Source organism: Rhododendron vialii, chromosome 9a (assembly GCF_030253575.1).
Source record: "Rhododendron vialii isolate Sample 1 chromosome 9a, ASM3025357v1".
Classification (NCBI taxonomy): Eukaryota; Viridiplantae; Streptophyta; class Magnoliopsida; order Ericales; family Ericaceae; genus Rhododendron; species Rhododendron vialii.
Window position 1 is genome coordinate 285,735 of NC_080565.1, and position 22,100 is coordinate 307,834.

Genomic DNA, 22,100 nt, shown 5'->3' on the forward strand with positions numbered 1-22,100 from the left:
AAAAATAAATTCCCAACATCAACACCTATTTCTAGAAGGAAGGACTAAGGAGTGTATATCTACCTATTCCACTTTTACGTACGTACTACTTACTTGGTATTCCAACTACATGTACATATATATATACGTATCGACATATATACCCCTTGGCCTTGTACACACTGCGTATGTACGTACGCGGTTAAGACTTTAAGACAAGAAAGGGAACATAAACATCCTAGCTAGTACTCCAGTATAATAAGCTGGAGAGAGAGAGAGAGAGAGAGAGAGAGAGAGACCAGAGATGGCAGGCGGAGGGGAAGCAACAACACTAGAATACACACCAACATGGGTGGTGGCACTTGTGTGCACAGTCATCGTCTCCATCTCTCTGGCTGTTGAAAGGATCCTCCACTATCTTGGCAAGGTATTACTATTACTTTAATTAATTAACTTACTGAATCACCACGAGGCAAGCTATATATATACATATAGCGAGCTCCCCCAATACGGCAATACAATTTCCCTCTCTCTCTCTCATCTCCTGCATCCTCTGTTAGTTTAATCTAGCTCTACTTTTTAGTACTACTTGTATAGGAGTACGTATATACATACAGTAGTTGTCATCTGTTTCTGATCATAAATCTCGATTCCTTATTTACATCATGGATGATCTATATATATCATCTATGTACTTTTATATATATATATATATATATATATATATATAGAGAGAGAGAGAGAGAGAGAGAGAGAGAGAGATGATTTATACTAGTATATACTTATTCTGGAACAATCAATTGTTGCGGAAGCGCAGTACTTCAAGAAGAAAAAGCAGAATCCTCTTTATGAAGCCTTGCTCAAAATCAAAGAAGGTAAAAATATTTCTATTATCCAAGGCGCTCTCTTTCTGTGTATGTGTGTGTAAATGTGTAATATCTGTTTTATTTATATATATGGCGGCGTGGCGTGCAGAGTTGATGTTGTTGGGGTTCATATCGCTGCTGCTGACAGTATTCCAAGATAGGATTAACGAAATATGCATGGCAAAGCATTTGGCAGATGAGTGGCTCCCTTGCAAGAAAAAGGAGGAGGCGCAATCATCAGAATCCAGTACTGCTGCCCATTTCCAGATCACCGCCGCTCACCGCCACCTCCTCGCCGAGGCTTCTGGTGGTGCTGATTTCTGCACCCAGAACGTAAGTAATTAATTTCCTACTCTTTTTTGGTTTGATTCATTTACTGATAGATCGGGATGTTAATAATTAGTAGTAATTGCTGTTACTAGATCATACAGTACATTAATTTTATAGTAATAAGGAACGCTAGCTAGCTGTTTTCCTCCGAGAGCTTTACCCTTTTGAAAAGTCATCATGATCACCGTAATAATACGCGGCATGCCTGGGACTTCTTTTCACTTTAAACAGGACTAATTGCCTGCCACTAATGGAGTAATAAAGAAAGAAAGAAAGAAAGAAGGGAATATTAGAGTGACGGACGGCTCAGTAAAGTACTAGTCAACTACGATGTTGAGTACTCGAAGAATTATCCGACGTACACCACAAGTGCTGCTTCGCTGGTCTTTAACTAGACTTTTATCAAGAAAATAGTGGAGTATTAGACTTTTACTGTCAGCCATTTTGTTTTGTTTTGCTTTGTTTTCCTTTTGTATGTAGGAGTACTATTTTGCCAATAATGTCTTGCTCTAACAATTAGTTAACACCAACAGCAGTTTGTTGTAACGAACGCTATGAATGCAAGTTAAGAACGAGAAATTGAAAATTAAACAAGAAATCACAAAGACACAAGATATACGTGGTTCCCCAAGATGGATACGTCCACGGGCGAGGAGAGAGAGCGAGGAGAGAGAGGATTCACTAACCAACGTGAAGAAGAGATACAAAGAGCCGGCTATAATCCGTAACTCTAGAAAGGCCACAATATGAAAGCTCAAAAGATACTTTAGAAGTTCCCTAAAAGCCCTATTTATAATAGGCTATAAAAACAGGAACAACATAATTAACCAATGTGGGACTTAGGAATACAAGGCATTCCTAACAATTCTCCACCTTGACTTGAATTCCACTGAACCAAATCACCAAATATAGCTATCCCCTTCTAACCTCTCACTCGCCAAATGCCCCCGAGGGGCGATCAACTGCAAATACCAAGCAAGCCAAGCAATGCTTGAACTTGGCAACCGGAACCGGTTTAGTCAACATATCTGCTGGGTTATCTGCCGTGCCCACTTTCTTCACCTCAACTTGCTTCTGTGAGATGATATCCTGAACGAAATGATACCTGACATCAATATGCTTGGTCCTCTCATGATACATTAGATTTTTAGTCAAATGTATAGCACTCTGCGAATCACAAAATACTGAATTCACACCCTGTGCAAGACCAAGCTCATAAAGCAAACCTCTCATCCACAATGCCTCCTTCACAGCTTCAGCAATGGCCATATACTCCGCTTCTGTTGTAGACAGCGCGACTGTAGCCTGTAAAGTAGCTTTCCAACTAATGGCACTTCCGGACAGAGTAAAAACATAACCTGTCAGAGACCTCCTCTTATCATGGTCACCGGCAAAATCTGAATCGACATAACCAATAGCTTGATCACCAGAATTGGCAACCCCAAACAATAGACCAACACCTGCAGTTCCGCACAAATACCGTAGTATCCATTTCACAGCCTCCCAATGTGCCTTTCCTGGACGCCCCATATAACGACTAACGACACTAACTGCATGTGAAATATCAGGACGAGTACATACCATAGCGTACATAAGGCTCGCAACTGCGCACGAATATGGTACCTGAGACATATACTTCTCCTCATCCTCCGACTGTGGTGACAACTCAGCTGAAAGTCGAAAGTGTGCTGCCAAAGGGGTACTGACTGGCTTCGAGTTCTGCATGGCAAAGCGCTCAAGCACTTTAAGAACATAAGACTTCTGATTCAAAAATAGTTTGCCCGCTACTCGATCTCTGCAAATCTCCATACCAAAAATACGTTTTGCCGCACCCAAATCTTTCATCTCAAATTCACCACCTAACTGTTGTTTCAACCTGTTGATTTCTGACACACTCTTGGCAGCAATAAGCATATCATCAACATACAACAGTAGATAAACAAATGAACCATCTGGAAGTTTTTGAAAATACACACAACTGTCATACTCACTTCTTGAATATGACTGGCTTATCATAAATGTATCAAACCGCTTATACCACTGCCTAGGGGATTGTTTGAGGCCATACAAAGACTTACGAAGTAAACAAACGTGATCCTCCTTACCAGAAACAACAAATCCCTCAGGCTGACGCATATAAATCTGTTCCTCAAGCTCGCCGTGCAAAAACGCAGTTTTGACATCAAGTTGCTCTAACTCAAGATCATAACATGCAACAATAGCAAGTAAAGTGCGAATGGAACTATGTTTTACAACTGGTGAAAATACCTCATTGTAGTCAACACCCTCCTTCTGGCTATATCCTTTCGCCACTAGCCGAGCTTTGAACCGAGCATCTTCTACCTCTGGAATACCTGGTTTGCACTTGAAGACCCACTTGCACCCAACAATCCTCTTCCCTTTCAGCGGTTCTACTAACTCCCATGTCTGATTCTTCTGAAGAGACTCAATCTCCTCATTCATAGCAACAAACCACTGTGCAGACTCAGCACTCAAAACAGCTTCCGTATAGCTTGAAGGCTCCTCATACTCAACTGTCTCAGCAACTGATAAAGCATAGGCCACCATCTCAGAATAAGCCGAATACCTTTCAGGAGGCCGAATCTCCCTCCTTGGCCTATCTTTAGCAATAGTGCGTGGTTGCTCAACTAACGCATCAACCTCTGTGTTTGAAATCTTGAACTCCTCTTCAATTGGCTTCTCAATGTGCTTCTTCCCTGAGTCAGAAGATTCACTCAAAAACTCCACCTGCTTTGGAACACTCTGTTCCTGAACTGTATCATCAACCTGCTTAGACCCCTTAATTAGATAATTTTCATCAAAAGTCACATCCCTACTAATCAAAAACTTCAAATCATCAGAGCACCATAACCTGTACCCTTTGACACCTGCTGCATAACCCAAGAAAATACACTTCTTGGCCTGTGGCTCCAATTTACCCTCATTCACATGAGCGTAAGCTGGACACCCAAAAACACGCAACACGGAATAATCAGCTGGATGACCTGACCATACCTCAAACGGAGTCTTACACTCAATAGCAGTCGACGGAGACCTGTTCACCAAATAGCATGTTGTGGAAACGGCTTCAGCCCAAAATTCTTTGCCCAATCCGGAATTGGATAACATACAACGTGCCTTCTCCAAAAGAGTCATGTTCATTCGTTCAGCCACACCATTCTGCTGAGGGGTTTTTCTCACTGTGTGATGCCTCACAATGCCCTCATCACTGCAGAACCTATCAAACTCGCCAAGACAAAACTCCATACCATTATCAGTTCTCATACATTTTATTTTCTTACCAGTCTGATTCTCAATCAAAGTTTTAAACTGTTTGAATGTATTAAAGGCGTCACTCTTATGTTTCAACATATACACCCAAACTTTACGAGAGAAATCATCGATAATACTCATAAAATATCGAAAACCACCTTTAGAAGTTACCTCTGCGGGACCCCAAAGATCCGAGTGAAAATAATCCACCGTGCCTTTGGTGCGATGAACAACTGTACTGAATTTTACCCTGCACTGCTTGCTGTAAACACAATGCTCACAGAAATCCAGCTTCTCAATTTTCTGGCCACATAGCAAACCCTGTTTGCTCAAAACTGTCATCCCCCTCTCGCTCATATGCCCAAGGCTCATATGCCACAAACGAGTCAAGTCTGAATCTGAAACCTTGGATGAAGCAACCGTTGTTGCAGCACCTATAACTGTATTGCCCTGGAGTGTATAGAGGTTACCACGCTTCTGATCCTTCATCAGTACTAATGCACCCCTTGAGACTTTCAAAACTCCACCTTCACCGAGGAATTTGCAACCATGAGAATCAAGAGCACCCAGGGATATAAGATTTTTCTTCAAATCTGGAACATGTCGAACCTCAGATAAAGTCCTAACAATACCGTCATGCATCCTAAGTTGAATCGTTCCTGAACCAACAGTCTTACAGGCCATGTTGTTGCCCATCAAAACTGTACCACCATTGACCGCCTCATAAGTAGAAAACCACTCTCTATGCGGACACATATGGTATGAACATCCAGAATCTAGAACCCACTCGGTATTAGAGCGAGAATCGCCCTCTGTAACTGATAACACATTATCTGACTCATCTGAACTTTCAGCAATTCCAACAATTACTTTACCCCCTTTCTGGTCTTCTTTTTCCTTCTCCTTGAGTTTTAAACAGTCACTTTTCCAGTGCCCGGGTTTCTTGCAATAATTGCACTTTCCCTTCTTCTTACCTGATGATCTGGATCTTCCCCTATTACTCGACTCCACCCTTTCTGTTGTTCTTCCCCTAACAAACAAACCCTCCGCATGTGCATCACCCTCACCTGACACTTTTTTCCTCAATTCTTTCGAATATAGGCTGGCCTTAACATCCTCCATGGATATCGTGTCTTTGCCATACAATAGAGTTGTAACAAAGTGCTCATACGAAAGTAGTAAAGAACATAGCAAAATTAGGGCTTGGTCCTCATCCTCAATTTTACTATCAATATTTTTCAGGTCCATAATAATACGGTTGAACTCGTCTAAATGATCTTTAACAGGTATACCTTCTCGCATACGAAACGTATAAAGACGTTGTTTGAGATATAACCTGTTGGTGAGCGACTTCGTCATATATATACCTTCCAACTTCAGCCAAATTCCTGCTGCTGAAGTTTCTTCTTCCACCTCGCGAAGAACGTCATCTGCCAGACTCAACTGAATAGAACTCAGAGCTTTGGCATCCGTATCATCCCAATCTTCCTCTTTGATTCCAGAACTAGTCTTGCCTAACAAAACCTTGTGCAATCCTTGTTGGGTTAACAGCGCCTTCATCTTTACTCTCCAAAGACTGAAACTGCTGCTCTGCCCATCAAACTTCGCAATCTCGAATTTAGCCGCCATAGCCACAATCGGAAATGAAACCCTAGTTTTTGCAACTTAAGGCTCTGATACCAGTTTGTTGTAACGAACGCTATGAATGCAAGTTAAGAACGAGAAATTGAAAACTAAACAAGAAATTACAAAGACACAAGATATACGTGGTTCCCCAAAATGGGTACGTCCACGGGCGAGGAGAGAGAGGATTCACTAACCAACGTGAAGAAGAGATACAAAGAGCCAGCTATAATCCATAACTCTAGAAAGGCCACAATATGAAAGCCCAAAAGATACTTTAGAAGTTCCCCAAAAGCCCTATTTATAATAGGCTACAAAAACAGGAACAACATAATTAACCAATGTGGGACTTAGGAATACAAGGCATTCCTAACAACTTCGACATGACCAAATTAATTTAGGCAAGTGAAGTCATCCCGGCCCATCCCGCCAGTTAATTTAAATTAAATATTCTCACTCAATCCGTCTAATTTGTTCTATCAAATCCTCTAATGCCATTAGCTTAATCCCATGTTCCAATCAATCGTCTAAAGCTTAATGCAAAAATCACATTCCGAAAGCATACATTCAGCATTAAGGAATACTATTAATTACAATAATTTACATGGCAAACGTCTACCACTCTTCGAATATATGGAACAACATATCTGTTCTCGCCACATCTTGCTTTGCTTTGCTCTCTCTTTATCTTTTTTCTATTTACTCCTATTTGTTTGGCAATGTTTGATCAGGGGAAGGTCCCATTGTTATCTACCACAGCACTGCACCATCTTCACATCTTTATCTTTGTGCTAGCTGTTGTGCATGTCGCTTTTTGTGCTCTAACAATACTCTTTGGAGGAGTAAAGGTATATTTACATTCTTGCTTAATTGCTCACGTAAACTTGTTTCATCCTTTCCGTTTGGCCAAAAAAGAAAACTTGTTTCATTATTTTTTTACTGGTCTATTTGCATTTTTGCTTTGTTTTTCATTTTTTGCCATTTTTTACTTTATAGATACGTCAATGGAAGCATTGGGAAGATTCTATATTGAAAGAGGAATATAATCCAGAAGAAGGTAACGTATACTTTTTGTCCAATTAATCTGAGTGCATTCCAGGCCCATCACATATTGTATACTGTTGCTTAGTCAGTGAAATGACTCGACAGCCGGTTGCTTCCGCCTTCCATTTGGACCATTTCTGTATTACCATGGGAATTGTGTTGTGATTTTGTGTGTGCAGCTCTGAAAAACAAGTTGAAGTTTACACAGGTCAAGGACCATTCTTTTATCAGGGGCCGTTTCTCAGGGCTTGGTAAAAATTCAGCTTTGCTAGGGTGGTTGGTAAGTCGGTCAACAAGCACTCTCTTCTATTGAAGCCTCCCTAATCCCCTCTTTCGTTTATTTCACAGCTAGAATGCTAACTGACAGAAGAAAAATAAACCACAGCTCACCGTGTGTTTTCTTCGTGTCACATGGAGCCAATGGAAATGTCTTAGGGTCCTTTGACCTTAACAGTAATTGGTTTATGCTTTTGGTGCTTTGTCCTTTGTTGAACCACTGTTGTGTTGAGTGCATTTTGGTTTCTTGTTCTTTTTGAATTTTCAGCAATCATTTTTCAAGCAATTTTATGGATCTGTGACCAAATCAGACTATACCACTCTTCGACTAGGCTTCATTATGGTAATACGCAATCTTTGGACCTTTTATAAGTTTCATTCATTAAGTTTGTACTTTTGGTGTTTTTCTTGCTTATTCTGTTATTATGTTGCAGACACATTGCAGAGGGAACCCAAAGTTTAATTTCCACAAGTACATGATACGTGCCCTTGAAGCCGATTTCAAGAAAGTCGTCGGTATAAAGTAAGTTAAAACGTGGATGGCTTGACATTATAGTACTATAGCTTGTATTTCTTTTTCTTTTTCTGAACTGGTTATAGCTTGTATTTCTCGTATCCCCTATGTTGCCTAATTCTTTCCCTGACAAAGCTTTCTAAACTGCCTATTAGGTTCACCTTAATTCATGGATTCAACTGATTTTAAAATCATTGTTGCAGTTGGTATCTCTGGTTGTTTGTGGTTGTTTTCTTGTCGCTGAACGTTAATGGTAAGCTATTCTTCTAGTTTTGTACACAACTAGTCAGCTGTTCTTCTTTCATGTCTACTTGTTCTGACTCCTTTAAACCGCAATGCTGCTCAAGTAAGTTCCCATAGATTCTTTTGCAGGAAAGAGTTCATGTCTACTTTGTCACCGCTGGGCAAAAGAGCCACCTCATGTAACATATTTTCCTAGCTGAAACTCGTAGATATATAGTGCTCCAAGAGCTTAATTTTTTTCAATTATGACTTTGACACGGGACTATTGGAGTACATTATACTGCCCACTAGTCTATTCCATATATATAGTCCCTGGTCGAAAAATATGAACCATGATTCTTTTGTATAAAATTTATTTAACACCATATCAGTTACATGACTCGAGGCATCAATGTACTTGTGAGTTATTTCAATAAAAGTTGCAGCCTGTTTTTGAATTCGATTCTGAAATTTGCACAAACAGGATATTTCTTCTAAAGAGTTCCCATTCTTTTGCTCAGGTTGGCATGCTTATTTCTGGATAGCTTTCATTCCCTTGATCGTAAGTAGTACCAATTCAATTAATTCCGTAATAGCTATATGCACAAGTGGTTTAAGGACTTTAGTTCATTACACCATGCAGTCAGCACATCTTATTGACCAAAGAAGATGCAAATTCATCGTACAATTTTTTGTTAAATTTTGTCTTCGTTATGTACCTGCCTTGGTTTAGTAGCCTGTTCCATCCACAAAAAATGTAGAATGCATCACCGCCTAATTTTTCAAAAGAATGAGCTAAACAATAAAGGCACTACAATGCCTTGATCCTAACTACTCTGAAAAAGATACTAGTACCCAAAAGGATTCTCATTACAGTCTAGGATCTAGAGGTAGTAGGCAGGCAGGCTTACCGTTACTATTTAAGTTAGTTTGATCCTAAACTTCAATGAATTATGGTCTACGATTTTATAAACACTAAACAGTGCTTTTTGGTCATTTTGGGGGGATGAGAAGATATAGAACATGTTTCTTGTAAGAGTCGAGTCCCCTCTTTTTATGATGAACTAAATCACGATTGAAGTTTCAAACTTGTCCCCACTGTTACTTTAACACTTACCCTCACTAAATTCCCGATACTCAATTTCATTCAAGCACCTGATGGTTATAGCAAGTTGATACTATCGTGAATGCAATAGCGCACTTGTTAAGGAAAATAATCTCTCATGAAACGTACTTGTTCAATCTTTGCAGCTTTTACTTTCTGTTGGGACTAAACTGGAACACGTTATAAGTCAACTGGCACATGAGGTTGCTGAGAAACATGTAGCCTTAGAAGGGGACTTGGTGGTGAAACCTTCGGATGAACACTTCTGGTTCCATAGACCTCGCCTGGTCCTTTTATTGATTCATATCATCCTATTCCAGAATTCATTTGAGTTTGCTGTTTTCTTATGGATTTTGGTATGGGAAAATGTCTCGTCTCTTGGCATTTGATTGAGTTTTTGAAAAATTAAGGTACTAATAATCTGACTTTAGACTGATTGCATTCAATGGATGACAGTACCAATATACTTTCGACTCCTGCATAATGGGGAATGTTGGTTTTATCATCCCAAGACTTGTCATTGGGTAAAACTGCTCATCTCTTCTCTTCTTTTCTTCCATTTTATTTTCATCACGTCTGCAGATTGTTGTTGGAGGTATTTTGTTGTTTTTTTCCCCTCCTTAATTTCACTGATGAACAACAAAGAACATTAAGTGTTCCGCTTGCCTTGTTCGTTTTCCTTGTGTAGGATATTCGTCCAGTTCCTCTGCAGTTATAGTACCCTACCACTCTATGCATTAGTCACACAGGTAAGTTTTGTTTCAACCCTAATTCTGATATTTGTATAGCTTCTAGAAGTTCCAGTCTGACAATCTATCCTCTCTCTCTCTCTACAAAGATGGGAACTTCATTCAAGAAGGCTATATTTGTAGAACCAGTTCTAGAGGGCATTGATGATTGGGCACAGAGGGCACACAGGAATAAGGGTTTAAGGAAAGCAACTAATGGGTCTAGACAAGTGGGTCCCAAAGTGCCTTCTCCCGCAGCAATTCAGATGGTTCGAGTTGTTGAGGAGAAAGAATCAGAAGTGGAAGAGGGCAATACTATAGCAGCAGGAGAAATTAAGCCTGCTAGGTAGGGAGCATCTCATTTGGACAGAAATGAGCAACCTCCCATCACCTATCATCTCCTTGAAATGTTTTTTGCACTTTAACTTGCGTATAATTTTGTCCTAATAATTTTACATACGCTGCACGGAAAATGGTTGGCAGCTGAGCAAGGCTACTTTGGTTTCCTGTAAATTGTTCTGCGTTGACCCCAGTGGTTGTCTTTCTCTCGTCAGTGATTTTCCTGCACACTCTCTTGTATTTTTAAAAAATCCCATATTTAACTCCCCTAGTGATTCAGAGAGATGGAGTAACAATTTGTGCAAGTCAGGGGAAAACAAGTTGCTTCAAAGTCAAACCAAAAAATATATCGTAAAACCAACACTCAAAATATTTAGGGATGGCAATTACCTCCGATCCGCCCCCGCCTCCGACTGATCCACCCCGATCCGAGCGGATATTCTCCGATCCGATAGGCAAATGGGGCGGGTATGATATTTGCTTCCCCCGCCCGGTTTTAACCCGATCCGAACCCGATTATAGATATTTATATTTTTGTATGTATATGTCTAAATAAATTTTATTGTTTTGATATAATAAGAGCAATATACCAATTAATAAAACACTAATTTATGTCTTTGTTTTTTTTATTTCTATTTTTTTCAACTCTCATAAATCATCAATATCTTGTTTTTTTTTTCAAAACACTCTAAAAAGAACAAAACTAGTCAAATTATTATGGTGAATGGAGACCCGATTTTTCCCCGACCGCGACACCTCCCCGATTTCCCCCACTCCGATTCCAGTCCGATATAGAACGGGGCGGGTTTGGGGGACGCAAAATCCAACCCGATCCGCCCCATTGCCATCCCTAAAAATATTAAGGTCTCTAGTATGTGAATGGGGATTGAACCAAGGGCCTACTCCCCACCCCTGACACCATTAAGCTTCATTGTCATTCCCAACTTTGCAATTCAAATCCGAAAAATTGTAGAGCCACTCTTATACACATACTCACATTCACGAGTGTGTAGGGCTCTCACATGAAAGTAAGTGAGTCCGTGTGGATTGCGAGCATGTACTTAAAATGTGCTTTAGCAGAAGAGTTGATTCTCTCCAGGATCACTTGATCCCAAATCTTTGTATCACCATTCAGCTCTGTCTTCTGACCTTGCATATTCAGTCCAGCTCCATCTGAAACCAGATCTGGTTGATAATTGGGCTTATTTTGAATCCAAGTGGTTTGTTTGTATCTCATTCCTAATTTCACAGTTACAGTTCCAAAGTTTGACCTCATAATGTAGAAATTAAGTATTTTCAGTTAAAACTACGAACACTATCAAATCAATCCTGTATTGATGCTCAGAAAGCACTTTCATAGCACCAATAGAAATCATACCCTGAGAATTCTGAATTTCGCCAAATAAATAGCACCAGAAAGTACGTTGCTTTAGGGTAGTTTGCATTGTTCCACTTCTTTGTAGGTAATATCCAAGAAAAGGCATCTACAATACAGTCGGTCATATCAAACAGGCCAAACATGAAAACAAGTATATTTCAGAGTCTACAGTCTACACCAAGTAAACAAAAAAACTTTTATTCCTCCCCCAATAATTATGACAATCAATCAAAAGAAACATAGCTGCTCAAAACCAATGAAATCCTGTTCAGAACGGGCACGGCCATAAAAAGATTTCGTGACATACTGTTTCAGGAGGACTATTAACAAAATACAGCCTCTCAATTTTGAGAACAAGAGAGAAAAAGACAACTTTAATAAATATATATATATATATATATATATATAGAGAGAGAGAGAGAGAGAGAGAGAGAGAGAGAGAGAGAGGAAAACATAAATATGACCTATTTTGCAGCCCAGAGAGAGAGAGAGAGAGAGAGAGGAAAGCATAAATATGACCTATTTTGCAGCCCGACCGACTCACCACTTTGTCCCAAGCATCTTTTGATGCAGATTGTGATGTGAAATGTTGCTCAACGTCCTACAACACAAAATCATGGTAGTTTTCCAGCAACTTGTCCTACTTTGGCCTCAGATGAAAACAACATAGGGAATTGAGATAACTCAATCTTGCATAGCTATTTTTCTCGTCAATTTACTAAAGATAATCATTTCTGCAGGATCACACCAGGCTATAAAACATTCTCGCTAACTTTTGTGTGGGATCTTAGCATACCTCACCAGCTGCCCAACTGCTTTTGGATCTTGGAATTACAAGAGGACTTGCCACCCTTGTCTTTGTACGAATTTCTGGAAGCAGAAGTCTTCCGGCCACCACCATGGGCTGCAGCTATGGCTCGCCGTCTCTGCTTGTTAAGGCGCTTTGTTAAGTCAGGATTATCTTCGTCTTCAAGTTTGTCTTCTTGCTCCTGGAAAAGAAGCCAAAAAGGACCAATTAGTTTCAGACACAAATATAACCAGATATCGAAAATAAACTATGAATTACTAACAGGGCAACTTCCACTTTGCACCTTGCTGTCTAGAGTACCAAACATATTGCCGGACTATGAACTTTGCCTGCTAAACAATTGCAGAACATCATGAATTGGAATTATTCATGTCTTCTTTGCCAAACCATATCTTCATTCTTAAACAATGGAATGAAGACCGGCTACGCATGATTGAATGGAGTACGATAACTTGGGCTTATGAGTGGGGATCTGGGAATTTCAGCCTTGTTTGAACTAGGGACTCGGGGGCTGGTTCGAGGATCTGCCGTGGGACAGGGATGGGGCAGGCTGCGGCCTGACTGACAGGTTTTGGGTGGAGGGGTTAGTGGGTCGGATGTAGGATTACGGCTTGGGAGGTTGAAGATGGGTTATTCTTGGGACGTATGTGATTGGGATGAGATAATATCAAAGTACTAAACTAGGTAAGGTTGGAGTAAGAAAGTGGCGTCATAGTGTGTAATGAGGTGATTTATAAACGTCATGGGCCAAAAGACAGGACAAATTGAAATTTACGCTTATGAATGACAGATCTTCCCCAGCCATATGTGCTTAATAATTATTTTTCTGACTTACTGACTGATTATTATTTTTGCGCAGCACCTGATATTATTGTAGAGATGGGATATCATAGATGGCTGAAAATTCAGAAAATCCAATGGATACCCAGGACCACATTGTAGTGGGCCGAACCCGTTTTTACGAGGGCCTGTCAATACGGGCAGCCCAAGCCCTACAGGGGACTCGTTGAGGCCGAACGCCTATGGGCCGACCACGTGTCCACCGAGCATCATCAATGACGTCACTAACCAAAATGGTTACAAGTGACGTTAGGCACTCGTGCCGGGCACGGGAGACTTGGGGAGCAACTACCAACCTCAGATCTAGATTTATTGTACTCTTTCCTCTTCTCCTCCAACTACTAACTTAGGCATCGAAGTGCCCTCTGGCTGGCTACAGCAGGGTGGCACTAACGGTTGTTCCTTAAGCTCGGGGAGAGGCAAGGAACGGTCGGATCCATCCATTCAGCCATCCAAAACCACCACACCACAAACATTAGTAAGAGTATCGTTAGTGAACTTCTGCAAAGAACTATAGGACAAGATGACATTTAGATCTTCCCCATTAGACAACCAGCTTAATCCTTATCTAGAAGGGATTGCATTAAATAGATGGTTCAAAGCTCAATAGCCAATAGAAACCAGATCCCACAGCAATTGGTGCTTAATTAGTGGCATACACATCTTTCCTTGCTTCATGCTTGCCTTTCACCCATTGCCAAAGAAGCACCGACATTTCTAAGAGGGTTGCAACTTGCATGTCATGTCTGACACCAACACTCACCAGAAACTCTAGGACGCCATGCAGACACTTGTCTTTCTTCCATTTCTGGAAACCCTTTGGAATTCACATTTCCGTTACTTGGGTAAACATGAAATACACTATTTGGAAGCTTAAGCTTACGTTTTCATCCATCACTGTCTTGTAAGCTGCAAGGTACACATCATTATAATTTACCTAGTGTTATGTAGAATTTCCCTATTATCCATAAACAACAAATTCACGCATGCGCCTTATCGTAAAAAGTAAAATATTGTGGTGCGTCCACTTTTTTTTTGAAAGAATGCGTTCAACGTGTCCATACCCATGCTACTTAGCATATTTTCCTCCATGCTGCAGTAAGGGAACTTTCTTCTATGGATTCAGCTGAAATCAGGGATACAGTATCTTGGATCCGGCACAAACAGGTGTAATAAGTCAGAAGGAAAAACACAGAAGAGACTGGAGTGTTTACTGGAAATATTATTCATGACAAGTTTACCTTATCACTCGCCTCAGAATTCTCCATTCCATTGCTCTGCCCTGCTTCAGCAAACTGATGCTGCTTCTCTTCCTCATCTCCATCATCACAGGTCGCAATTGGCTCATGCTGAATTCCAAAAGAGACGAGAGATATCATGATCAAAGCTAAAACAGAGATACATAACTATCTCTATGTATGTCAGGACCAAAACTAATCTAGACAATTCTATGTAAGTCGGCAGATTAGTTCATGTAAGATTAGAACCAAAACTAATACATGCAGCTAGGGCTGCAAACGATCCGAGCCGCTCGAGCGGCTCGGAGCTCGGCTCGACAACGGCTCGACTCGGCTCGGTTCGAGACACAAACGAACGAGCTCGAGCTCGAGTCCTGGGCTCGTTTCGTAAACGAGCCAAGCTCGAGCTAGTCGAAACTCGGCTCGAATTGGCTCGCGAGCTCAATTATATTATATATATTTATATTTAAATATATATATATATATATATATTTACATATTTATATTTATTTATATATATATTTATATATATATTATATATATTTGTTTCATAAACGAGCCGAACGAGCCGAGCTCGAGCTCTGTAAATACTTCTCGAGCCGAGCTCGAGCTCGAGTTCTGCAGCTCGTCACGAGCTCGAGCCGAGCTCGAGCCAACTAAATTTTTGGCGAGCCGAGCTCGAACACTCTTAAACTCGGCTCAGCTCGGCTCGTTTGCAGCCCTACATGCAGCATCAAATTGGGCACAAATCGAACTGAAGACAGAAGCTGAGACATTAAACCAACATCTACCCAATGCTTGGCATCTCAAATGTTGTCAAATTCAAGCAATTCCAGTTCAGTTTTAGAAAGGATCTCAGTTACATTATAGTAAGTGAACAAAGAGCTGCATGTAAGGGGGAACCAGACAGAAGCACCTTCAGAGTTGTGGAGGTATTTACATGCTTGTGGCTAGAATAGAGCACGATACTATAGAATTATTATTTGTGCAATGTAACAGAGATGAAGACTGGTATCAGAGAAGAAGAAAACAGCTTGCCATATCAATTAATAGTAAAAAAGAGTCATAATCATACTTGTTCACCAAAAGCAGAAAAAAATTGTAGTAAGATTCCTAGAACTACCACTCTCCTGCCTGCAAGCAGCAGTAGCAGCAAAAAAACCTCGCGGCTATCAGTGATGGAAAACTGTCTGCTTTCATTTTTCGTATGTAAGCCATGCACTTCTGTTCTATCTTCTAGCAGGACTCGTGTACTTGTAAGAAGACAGGTCCAGATTCCAATACTAAAAGGTAGAACTTAGGCTACGGGATTTCAATCTCAAAATTGCAGTTCAAGCGACTTAAATCCAACTGTTATACCCTTTAATCACAATATCAAATTGATGACTCACAGTGGTAAAATGACAATTTTAAGTCAGTAAAATACTTGTTGAAACCTACCTGCTCCACTAAGCACAGAGAATCAAAATGCTTGATATTGGCATCAGGTGAGGCCTCAAGAATATGTCCTTCATCTCCAGTTCCTTCACCATCAGAATCTAAATCCTTCTCAACATCTCCTTCAATGAACTGCACAAGTCAGCGAAAAAGAACCTTTTATCAAATCCCATGTTGCACAGGCTCATAAAAGTTCATGTGGTACCCAAGGTCAGACACATGACAATTGGTCAGCATTATCCAACACGTCAAGTTCGACATGAACCCAAAGTATGTTTAGGTATTTGTGAGTACTGCCCTATTCTAATTTGCAAAATAGGTTTATCCTAAATAACCATTTATGAAAAAGAAGATTAAAAAAAATTATGAAAAAAGGAAATTTAGCCTTGTTTTGGTGTCCTCGGGCATGAGAATTAGAGGAATCCAAACCTATAACGTCATGCAACACCATACCTGAGTCCATGTAGCATGATTTATGACAGGGCTAAACAATTACACAGCTATAGTTTTCTCTAGGGGAGAGAGGAGAAATAATCTACTCCAAATCAAGCCAATATAATGCTTCAAATGTGTAGTTAGACTAACACGGCCAACATGGAACAAGCAAAAGACAGTCACTAAGAATATTTCAGCAAATCGTACACACCATAGGAAATAGGTGGATAATTCCTGACACAAATGAGTTTAAAGAAGTAAAAGAATTCAAATCAAGATTCAGAAGCCCCCTACTATGAGTGCAGGTTATCAAGGAATTGGTTAAACTTCCAAAAGGAAGCCATGGCGTCTTTCCTCTGGTAAAGACATTGTCACAAGTGATGAGACCAACTAACAGGAGAGGCAGACTCAATAGTTGCAGTTACCTCCTATGTGGAGTGACAAATCCCCTCTACAACCTTGATTCTACGCTTGAAAGGAAGAACCTTGCCGGGAGTCGGGACCTTGCTCACAACCAGGATGGAACATCTAAACCGTATGAATCCCTTAGTTCACACATATTAGTACTTACTTCCTACGAAATATTTATATATACAAAAACAAGAACTAAATATAGATGCTACATAGGCCCTCTCAACGTTCGACTCTCCTGCGAGCACTCCCTTCGCTCCCCAGGCCCCTCATTTCCACTTCCAGAAATTATTTAAACTTACAACAAATGCTTTAAGGTCAATGTCTCAGGATAACTAGACCCAGAGAAATCACATGAAATTGAAACCATGCTCTGTTCAACACAAGCTAAGAAACTAAGCAAAATGCTAAGACTAGATCAATACTGCTATGCACTCTCATACGAGTTGTACGATGAGAACAGCTGAGAGAGAGAGAGAGAGAGAGAGAGAGAGAGAGAGAGAGAACAGCTGAGAGAGAGAGAACAGCTATAATTGGCATCAAACCTTTTCAATGTCATCCTGATCCTTTCTGGTAAACCCACTGGCAGCAAGTTCCTTGTCCAGGGAACCAGTGACTTTCTTTATTGATGAAAAGCGAGGCCGCCCAGTTTCATCTGAATCCACATCTGAGCCATCAGATTCTTCGGGTGTTTCTTCAAAAGATACATTGAACCTGGAAGGTACAGGGGGAAAAGGAGGAAAAATTATAGAAAAGAAAAAATACAGCATTAAGTACAATGAGAAAGCACATTACATACAGATCTGCACAATCCATGGAACAATGTGATTCGTGGTCTAGTTTCCACTACTGTCATACACATGATTAGAAAGACTATGCTAGCTGAAGAAAGGAAACTGACAAACATATGTACGTGTGTATACGACCATTGTTGGCTTGCTTATGCATGAAGATCAGTTTCGGTAATAACCTTATAGTAGGCAGCAATCTAAAAGCAGTAATCTTAATCAAATTCTACACCGTAATTGAAGGATTTCTCTGGCATAAGCTTGCCTTTTCACTGGTTGATCTAGTAGAAGGAAATTTGGACATGCCAAAACACCCAAATTTACTTGATAAAGCTCTTGTGATGCCACAAAATCTTTACGTCTTTCTTCACCAACCAACAAAGTCATACGAAAGCCCTCTGCCAGAAAGTCTTGCTCCCAGGACATCTACAACCTTCACGAACACTTGGTATGTCTTGTTTAAATGTATTCCATAGATCCTCCTAGCTTTTTTAATAGGGAGAAATGGAAATCATGGGATTGTTTTGCCTTAAAAAGGGGAGACTACAGAATTTCCACAAGCGGATTTAGCTTTAGAAGAGCACTTTTGTTCTTTTCTAGTTAACTTGCAAGTAGATCAGCCTTGTGCACGTTTATCATATGTTATAAAAGGTATGCGTTTTTTGCACATTTATGAACTGCCAAGACCTTGTTCAAGGATCTTTCTTTGGTCAATTTAAGATATTGGCTACTTCATATAGACTGTAATAGATCTATTTGACTTTGCGAATCAAAATCTCTAGGTTTTCGAACCTGGAATCAAGTTACTTTGCTGGTCAAAATCCAAATAAGTACGTACACAACAGTTTACCTCTATCAAATCAACAGAGTTCTATTAACAGATTATACCTTGGAAGTGGATGATCAATTCAACAAATGTTCTAAAACCTAGCGAAGATTTAAACTTGAAGAAGCAACCGTGAGTTGCAAAAGCGACACATCAAAGGCAACTTCAACTAACCAAACATTCAACAAGGATTACACGCAAACAGAAGATAATTTTATAGTACAATTCAAGTTCGTAAATATCAGTTAGACTTCAAAAACACTAGGAATAAATATTTAAAGGCGCACCCACAACTATTAAAACATAATTCAATAAAAGAGTTACTAACTAAAGCGATGTTTGGAATGTCTAAATTAATCATTTTTACTTGAGTGTGAAAAAAAAAGACCACATGTTTGCCTTCCCTACTTAACCCAACAAAGAAAGAACTTGACTTTTTCGATCCAAACAATTTATCTCTAATAGCCCCACTTCTTTCTCAAAAACCAAAAGAGCCAAAAAGCTTGACATTTTAGCTCAAACTACTTAGCTATCTAGGGCTACCTTTTTAGCAAAAGCCAGCAAAAGGAGGGGAAAAAATTTGACCTCTTAGACATCCAAAACACAACCTAAGTTGCACAGCCTTCAAAATTTCATCATCTGGGGTATCATAAGCTCAACTAAACAACATTTTCACACTACTTTTGAAGATCTCAAGGACTAAAGAAAAGCACCTAAGAGAAACCAACAACTGACCTCTTTGTGAAAAACTTGAAGATGCATTCAACATCTCGGTCAAAGTACCTAAAAGACAAGTATATGATATGATAAAGTATAAGCGGATCAGACATGGAATACGTTGTGGAAGATGAAGCATTAACGAAGCATCAACCAAAAATACTTCATACATCTGTGCATTACGATGAGATACTGATACCATTTGCGGGAAATCAATCATAGTGACATTCTCATTCTCATCAATCTGTCAACAAAATGCAAATAAAAAATAAATGAAAGAGAGTTCTCGCCGAAAATAGTAAAATATTCAGTGAGAATCCAACAATGCTGTGAGCGCAAAAAAAGCTGTATGAAAGACAAACTTCATGAGAAAAGGGTGGATTATAAGAATAACAAAAATATTACTCTAAATCGCCACATAAGATGTATTGAAATGGAAACTCATGGCATACCATAATGTTGAATTCATTGAAGTCGCAGTGAATGAGGCCATGCTCTGCCAGCCGAACAACAAGACCAAGGATGGTTTCGAAAACTGTGTCTGGATTTTGCAATTCCTTCACCTGCACACTACATTGAATGCCATTTGATTGATAATGTAATGACAATTGCAACTCATCTAAGCAAATTATGGATGTTTAATTCTGCATAAAGAGACCAGAAAAAAGGAAGAAAATGTAAACATCAAAGTGTTGACACTCAAGCTTCATGTGATGTAAACATCGAAGTGTCTTTTGTGGTCTGTCTACTCTCCATATTCAAATTTCAGATAACTGGTGACAAATGCTACAATTCTACCGTCAGTGTTTGCAGTAACTTTTCAAGATCAACGCTTGCCCCCAAGAAAGTTTCTTTGCATATTTTTATGCGTAATTGGTCTCATGTAGAGAGATATTCCTCGTCTCTTGAATACTCAATAGTCTTGTGGAAATTCTTTTGAATGTCTATTGTGCTCAAAAAATAAAAGAAGTGCAATATAGAATCATATAATTATATCCTAACCGCAAAGATGTAACATGGACTGGCCCTTACATGAGAACAACATACTCCCTCCGTCCCTATTCTTTAGTCCCTTTTGGGAGTGCCACTTTTCAATTGATTATATCTTGCAATCTATAATTTTTTAGGTGATTTTGAAAACATAGTTCAAAAGAGAGCGCACTGAGATATATCAAACAAGATCCATATTGCATATAAATAGTATTACCAATTCAAAGTTATAATTAGTTTTTTATCCGGTTGGGATAGGACAAGGGACAAAAGAATGGGGACGGAGGGAGTACAAAATAAATTTTCATACCTACCATACTCGATTTACAGAAACACAATAAGTAAGATGCATTGAAGTATACGGTGCAAAAGCAGTAGCAGTAGCAAGAGATATCTTACAGTGGATAACCTTCAACAAGGGACATAATCACGCAATGCCGATTACAGTCCACAGCATTTGGAACAGGGAAGCCATGTTCCTCCAAAGCCTGCTCAAGCATGGAAGAAGTCTCAAAAAGGTGTTGCCTGATAGTACAATCACCAAACACAAAGCAATCGAAACGGCACAAGATGGCAATAAAAGAACCTTCATAAAAGCAAACTCCTTGAGAGCAGCAAGGCGGGACAAGTATAGCCAGTTAAAACTACTTCGGTGCCTTAAGTAATCACGCTTAGATTTGACAGCCCTGAAAGAAGTTCTACCCAACCTATGCAGCTTCATTGCAAGCACGGTACCATCATCCTTGGCAACCTCAAAGATATCTGGAACACACAAATGTTGAAATTGCTAAGTGACATGAACAACATGCAAAATTACAGAATATAAACCATAAACTGAACGTGAAAGTAATTCTCTCCTACCAGACTCTTTCCCAACGCCAATTTGACGACCGACAGAAGAAAAAACTCCACGGTTAACCATTGTCTTAATTGCAAGAAAATCATAACCAAGGTAGGTGAGCCGGAACCCATCGTCTGGACAACAGAGAACCGATTAAAGCATGACTGACAACGCACAAGGATATGCAAGTTTTTTAAATTTTAGTTATTGTTGTTTAAAGAAGAGTAGGTGAACCCGCGATGACTCACATTTGGAAGAGTCATGATGCAACAGTTTATGCTTGAGCAAGTTCTTCAGCACCTTGTAAGTACCTCCATGCCTTTACAAATACACACGGAGACAGTTCATAAAGAAAGATGGCAGTTTTCATATGGGTATATAACAAAATTTAGTAACATAACATCTGAACATTATCAGAACCATATAAATATCTATACTTGTATAGTTAAGATCGTAAATTTTCAAGGACTTACGTGGACTATATGAGAGAGAGAGAGAGAGAGAGAGAGAGAGAGGCATACTTGAGAGAGGCAATGCGGTGGATGAGCTCCGAAGGTACGATTTCATGCTGAAGGCAAAACATGGAGACGAAGTATTAAAAACAGAAATAGTCAATGCTTAGAAAGTGGGAAAACAAAAATTTGAACACTGATAAAAATTGGAAATTACAAATACGGGGGAAGTATGTACTCCGTAATAAGTGAATGAAATTGAAAACAAGTAGTAGTAGGAGTAGTAGTAAATAATTGAGAGAGAGAGAGAGAGAGAGAGAAAGAGAGAGACATTTCGCATGCCCATCTCGACGGCGGTGAGAACCCTGAAATCCTCTTTGGAGAGGTACCTCAGAACGTCCACATCCAGCTTCATGATGCTGCTTGTTGTTTTCCTCTCTTCTTCTTCTTGTGCCAAAAAAACTCAGAGGATTTATAGCGCGTCTCCTGGGTGGTGCCGGTTGTGGGTGATGGTTGTTCGCACGCTCGCAGAGAGAGAGAGAGAGAGCCGGGGGGGGGGGGGGGGGGGACTTTTCTCCGAGCCGACTAGGGTTCAAGAGTCTTCAGACTTCGTTTTTTCGCGTTTGTTTGTTTCTGAGAT

General features: G+C 39.9%; 2 protein-coding genes across 4 annotated transcripts; one reads left to right on the plus strand and one right to left on the minus strand.

The window, feature by feature from the left end:
* LOC131301787 (MLO-like protein 1) lies at positions 1 to 10,578 on the plus strand. Its single transcript, XM_058328220.1, has 14 exons — positions 1 to 406; positions 797 to 854; positions 955 to 1,178; positions 6,803 to 6,919; positions 7,068 to 7,128; positions 7,295 to 7,395; positions 7,660 to 7,734; positions 7,826 to 7,914; positions 8,109 to 8,158; positions 8,649 to 8,689; positions 9,379 to 9,588; positions 9,689 to 9,756; positions 9,921 to 9,981; positions 10,071 to 10,578. Exons 1-14 carry the CDS (start codon positions 284 to 286, stop codon positions 10,308 to 10,310), a joined length of 1,518 nt encoding a protein of 505 aa, XP_058184203.1. The 5' UTR covers positions 1 to 283; the 3' UTR covers positions 10,311 to 10,578.
* A 1,272-nt stretch (positions 10,579 to 11,850) lies between these two features.
* LOC131301788 (uncharacterized) lies at positions 11,851 to 22,100 on the minus strand. 3 transcript variants are annotated; one of them, XR_009191432.1, is made up of 14 exons: positions 21,792 to 22,066; positions 21,530 to 21,576; positions 21,257 to 21,327; positions 21,029 to 21,142; positions 20,754 to 20,929; positions 20,567 to 20,655; positions 19,630 to 19,747; positions 19,348 to 19,421; positions 19,196 to 19,243; positions 17,392 to 17,560; positions 16,004 to 16,132; positions 14,567 to 14,674; positions 14,390 to 14,472; positions 12,494 to 12,663 (listed from the first exon to the last, which is right to left on the minus strand). XR_009191432.1 is itself a non-coding variant. In XM_058328221.1 (13 exons), the coding sequence occupies exons 1-13, from the start codon at positions 21,873 to 21,875 to the stop codon at positions 12,475 to 12,477; spliced, it is 1,419 nt and encodes a 472-aa protein (XP_058184204.1). In that variant the 5' UTR covers positions 21,876 to 22,100; the 3' UTR covers positions 11,851 to 12,474. The 3 variants fall into 3 exon arrangements, 2 of the variants coding, with proteins under 2 accessions (XP_058184204.1, XP_058184206.1); XM_058328221.1 differs by lacking the exon at positions 14,390 to 14,472 and having other exon boundaries at positions 11,851 to 12,666; positions 21,792 to 22,100; XM_058328223.1 differs by lacking the exon at positions 14,390 to 14,472 and having other exon boundaries at positions 11,851 to 12,663.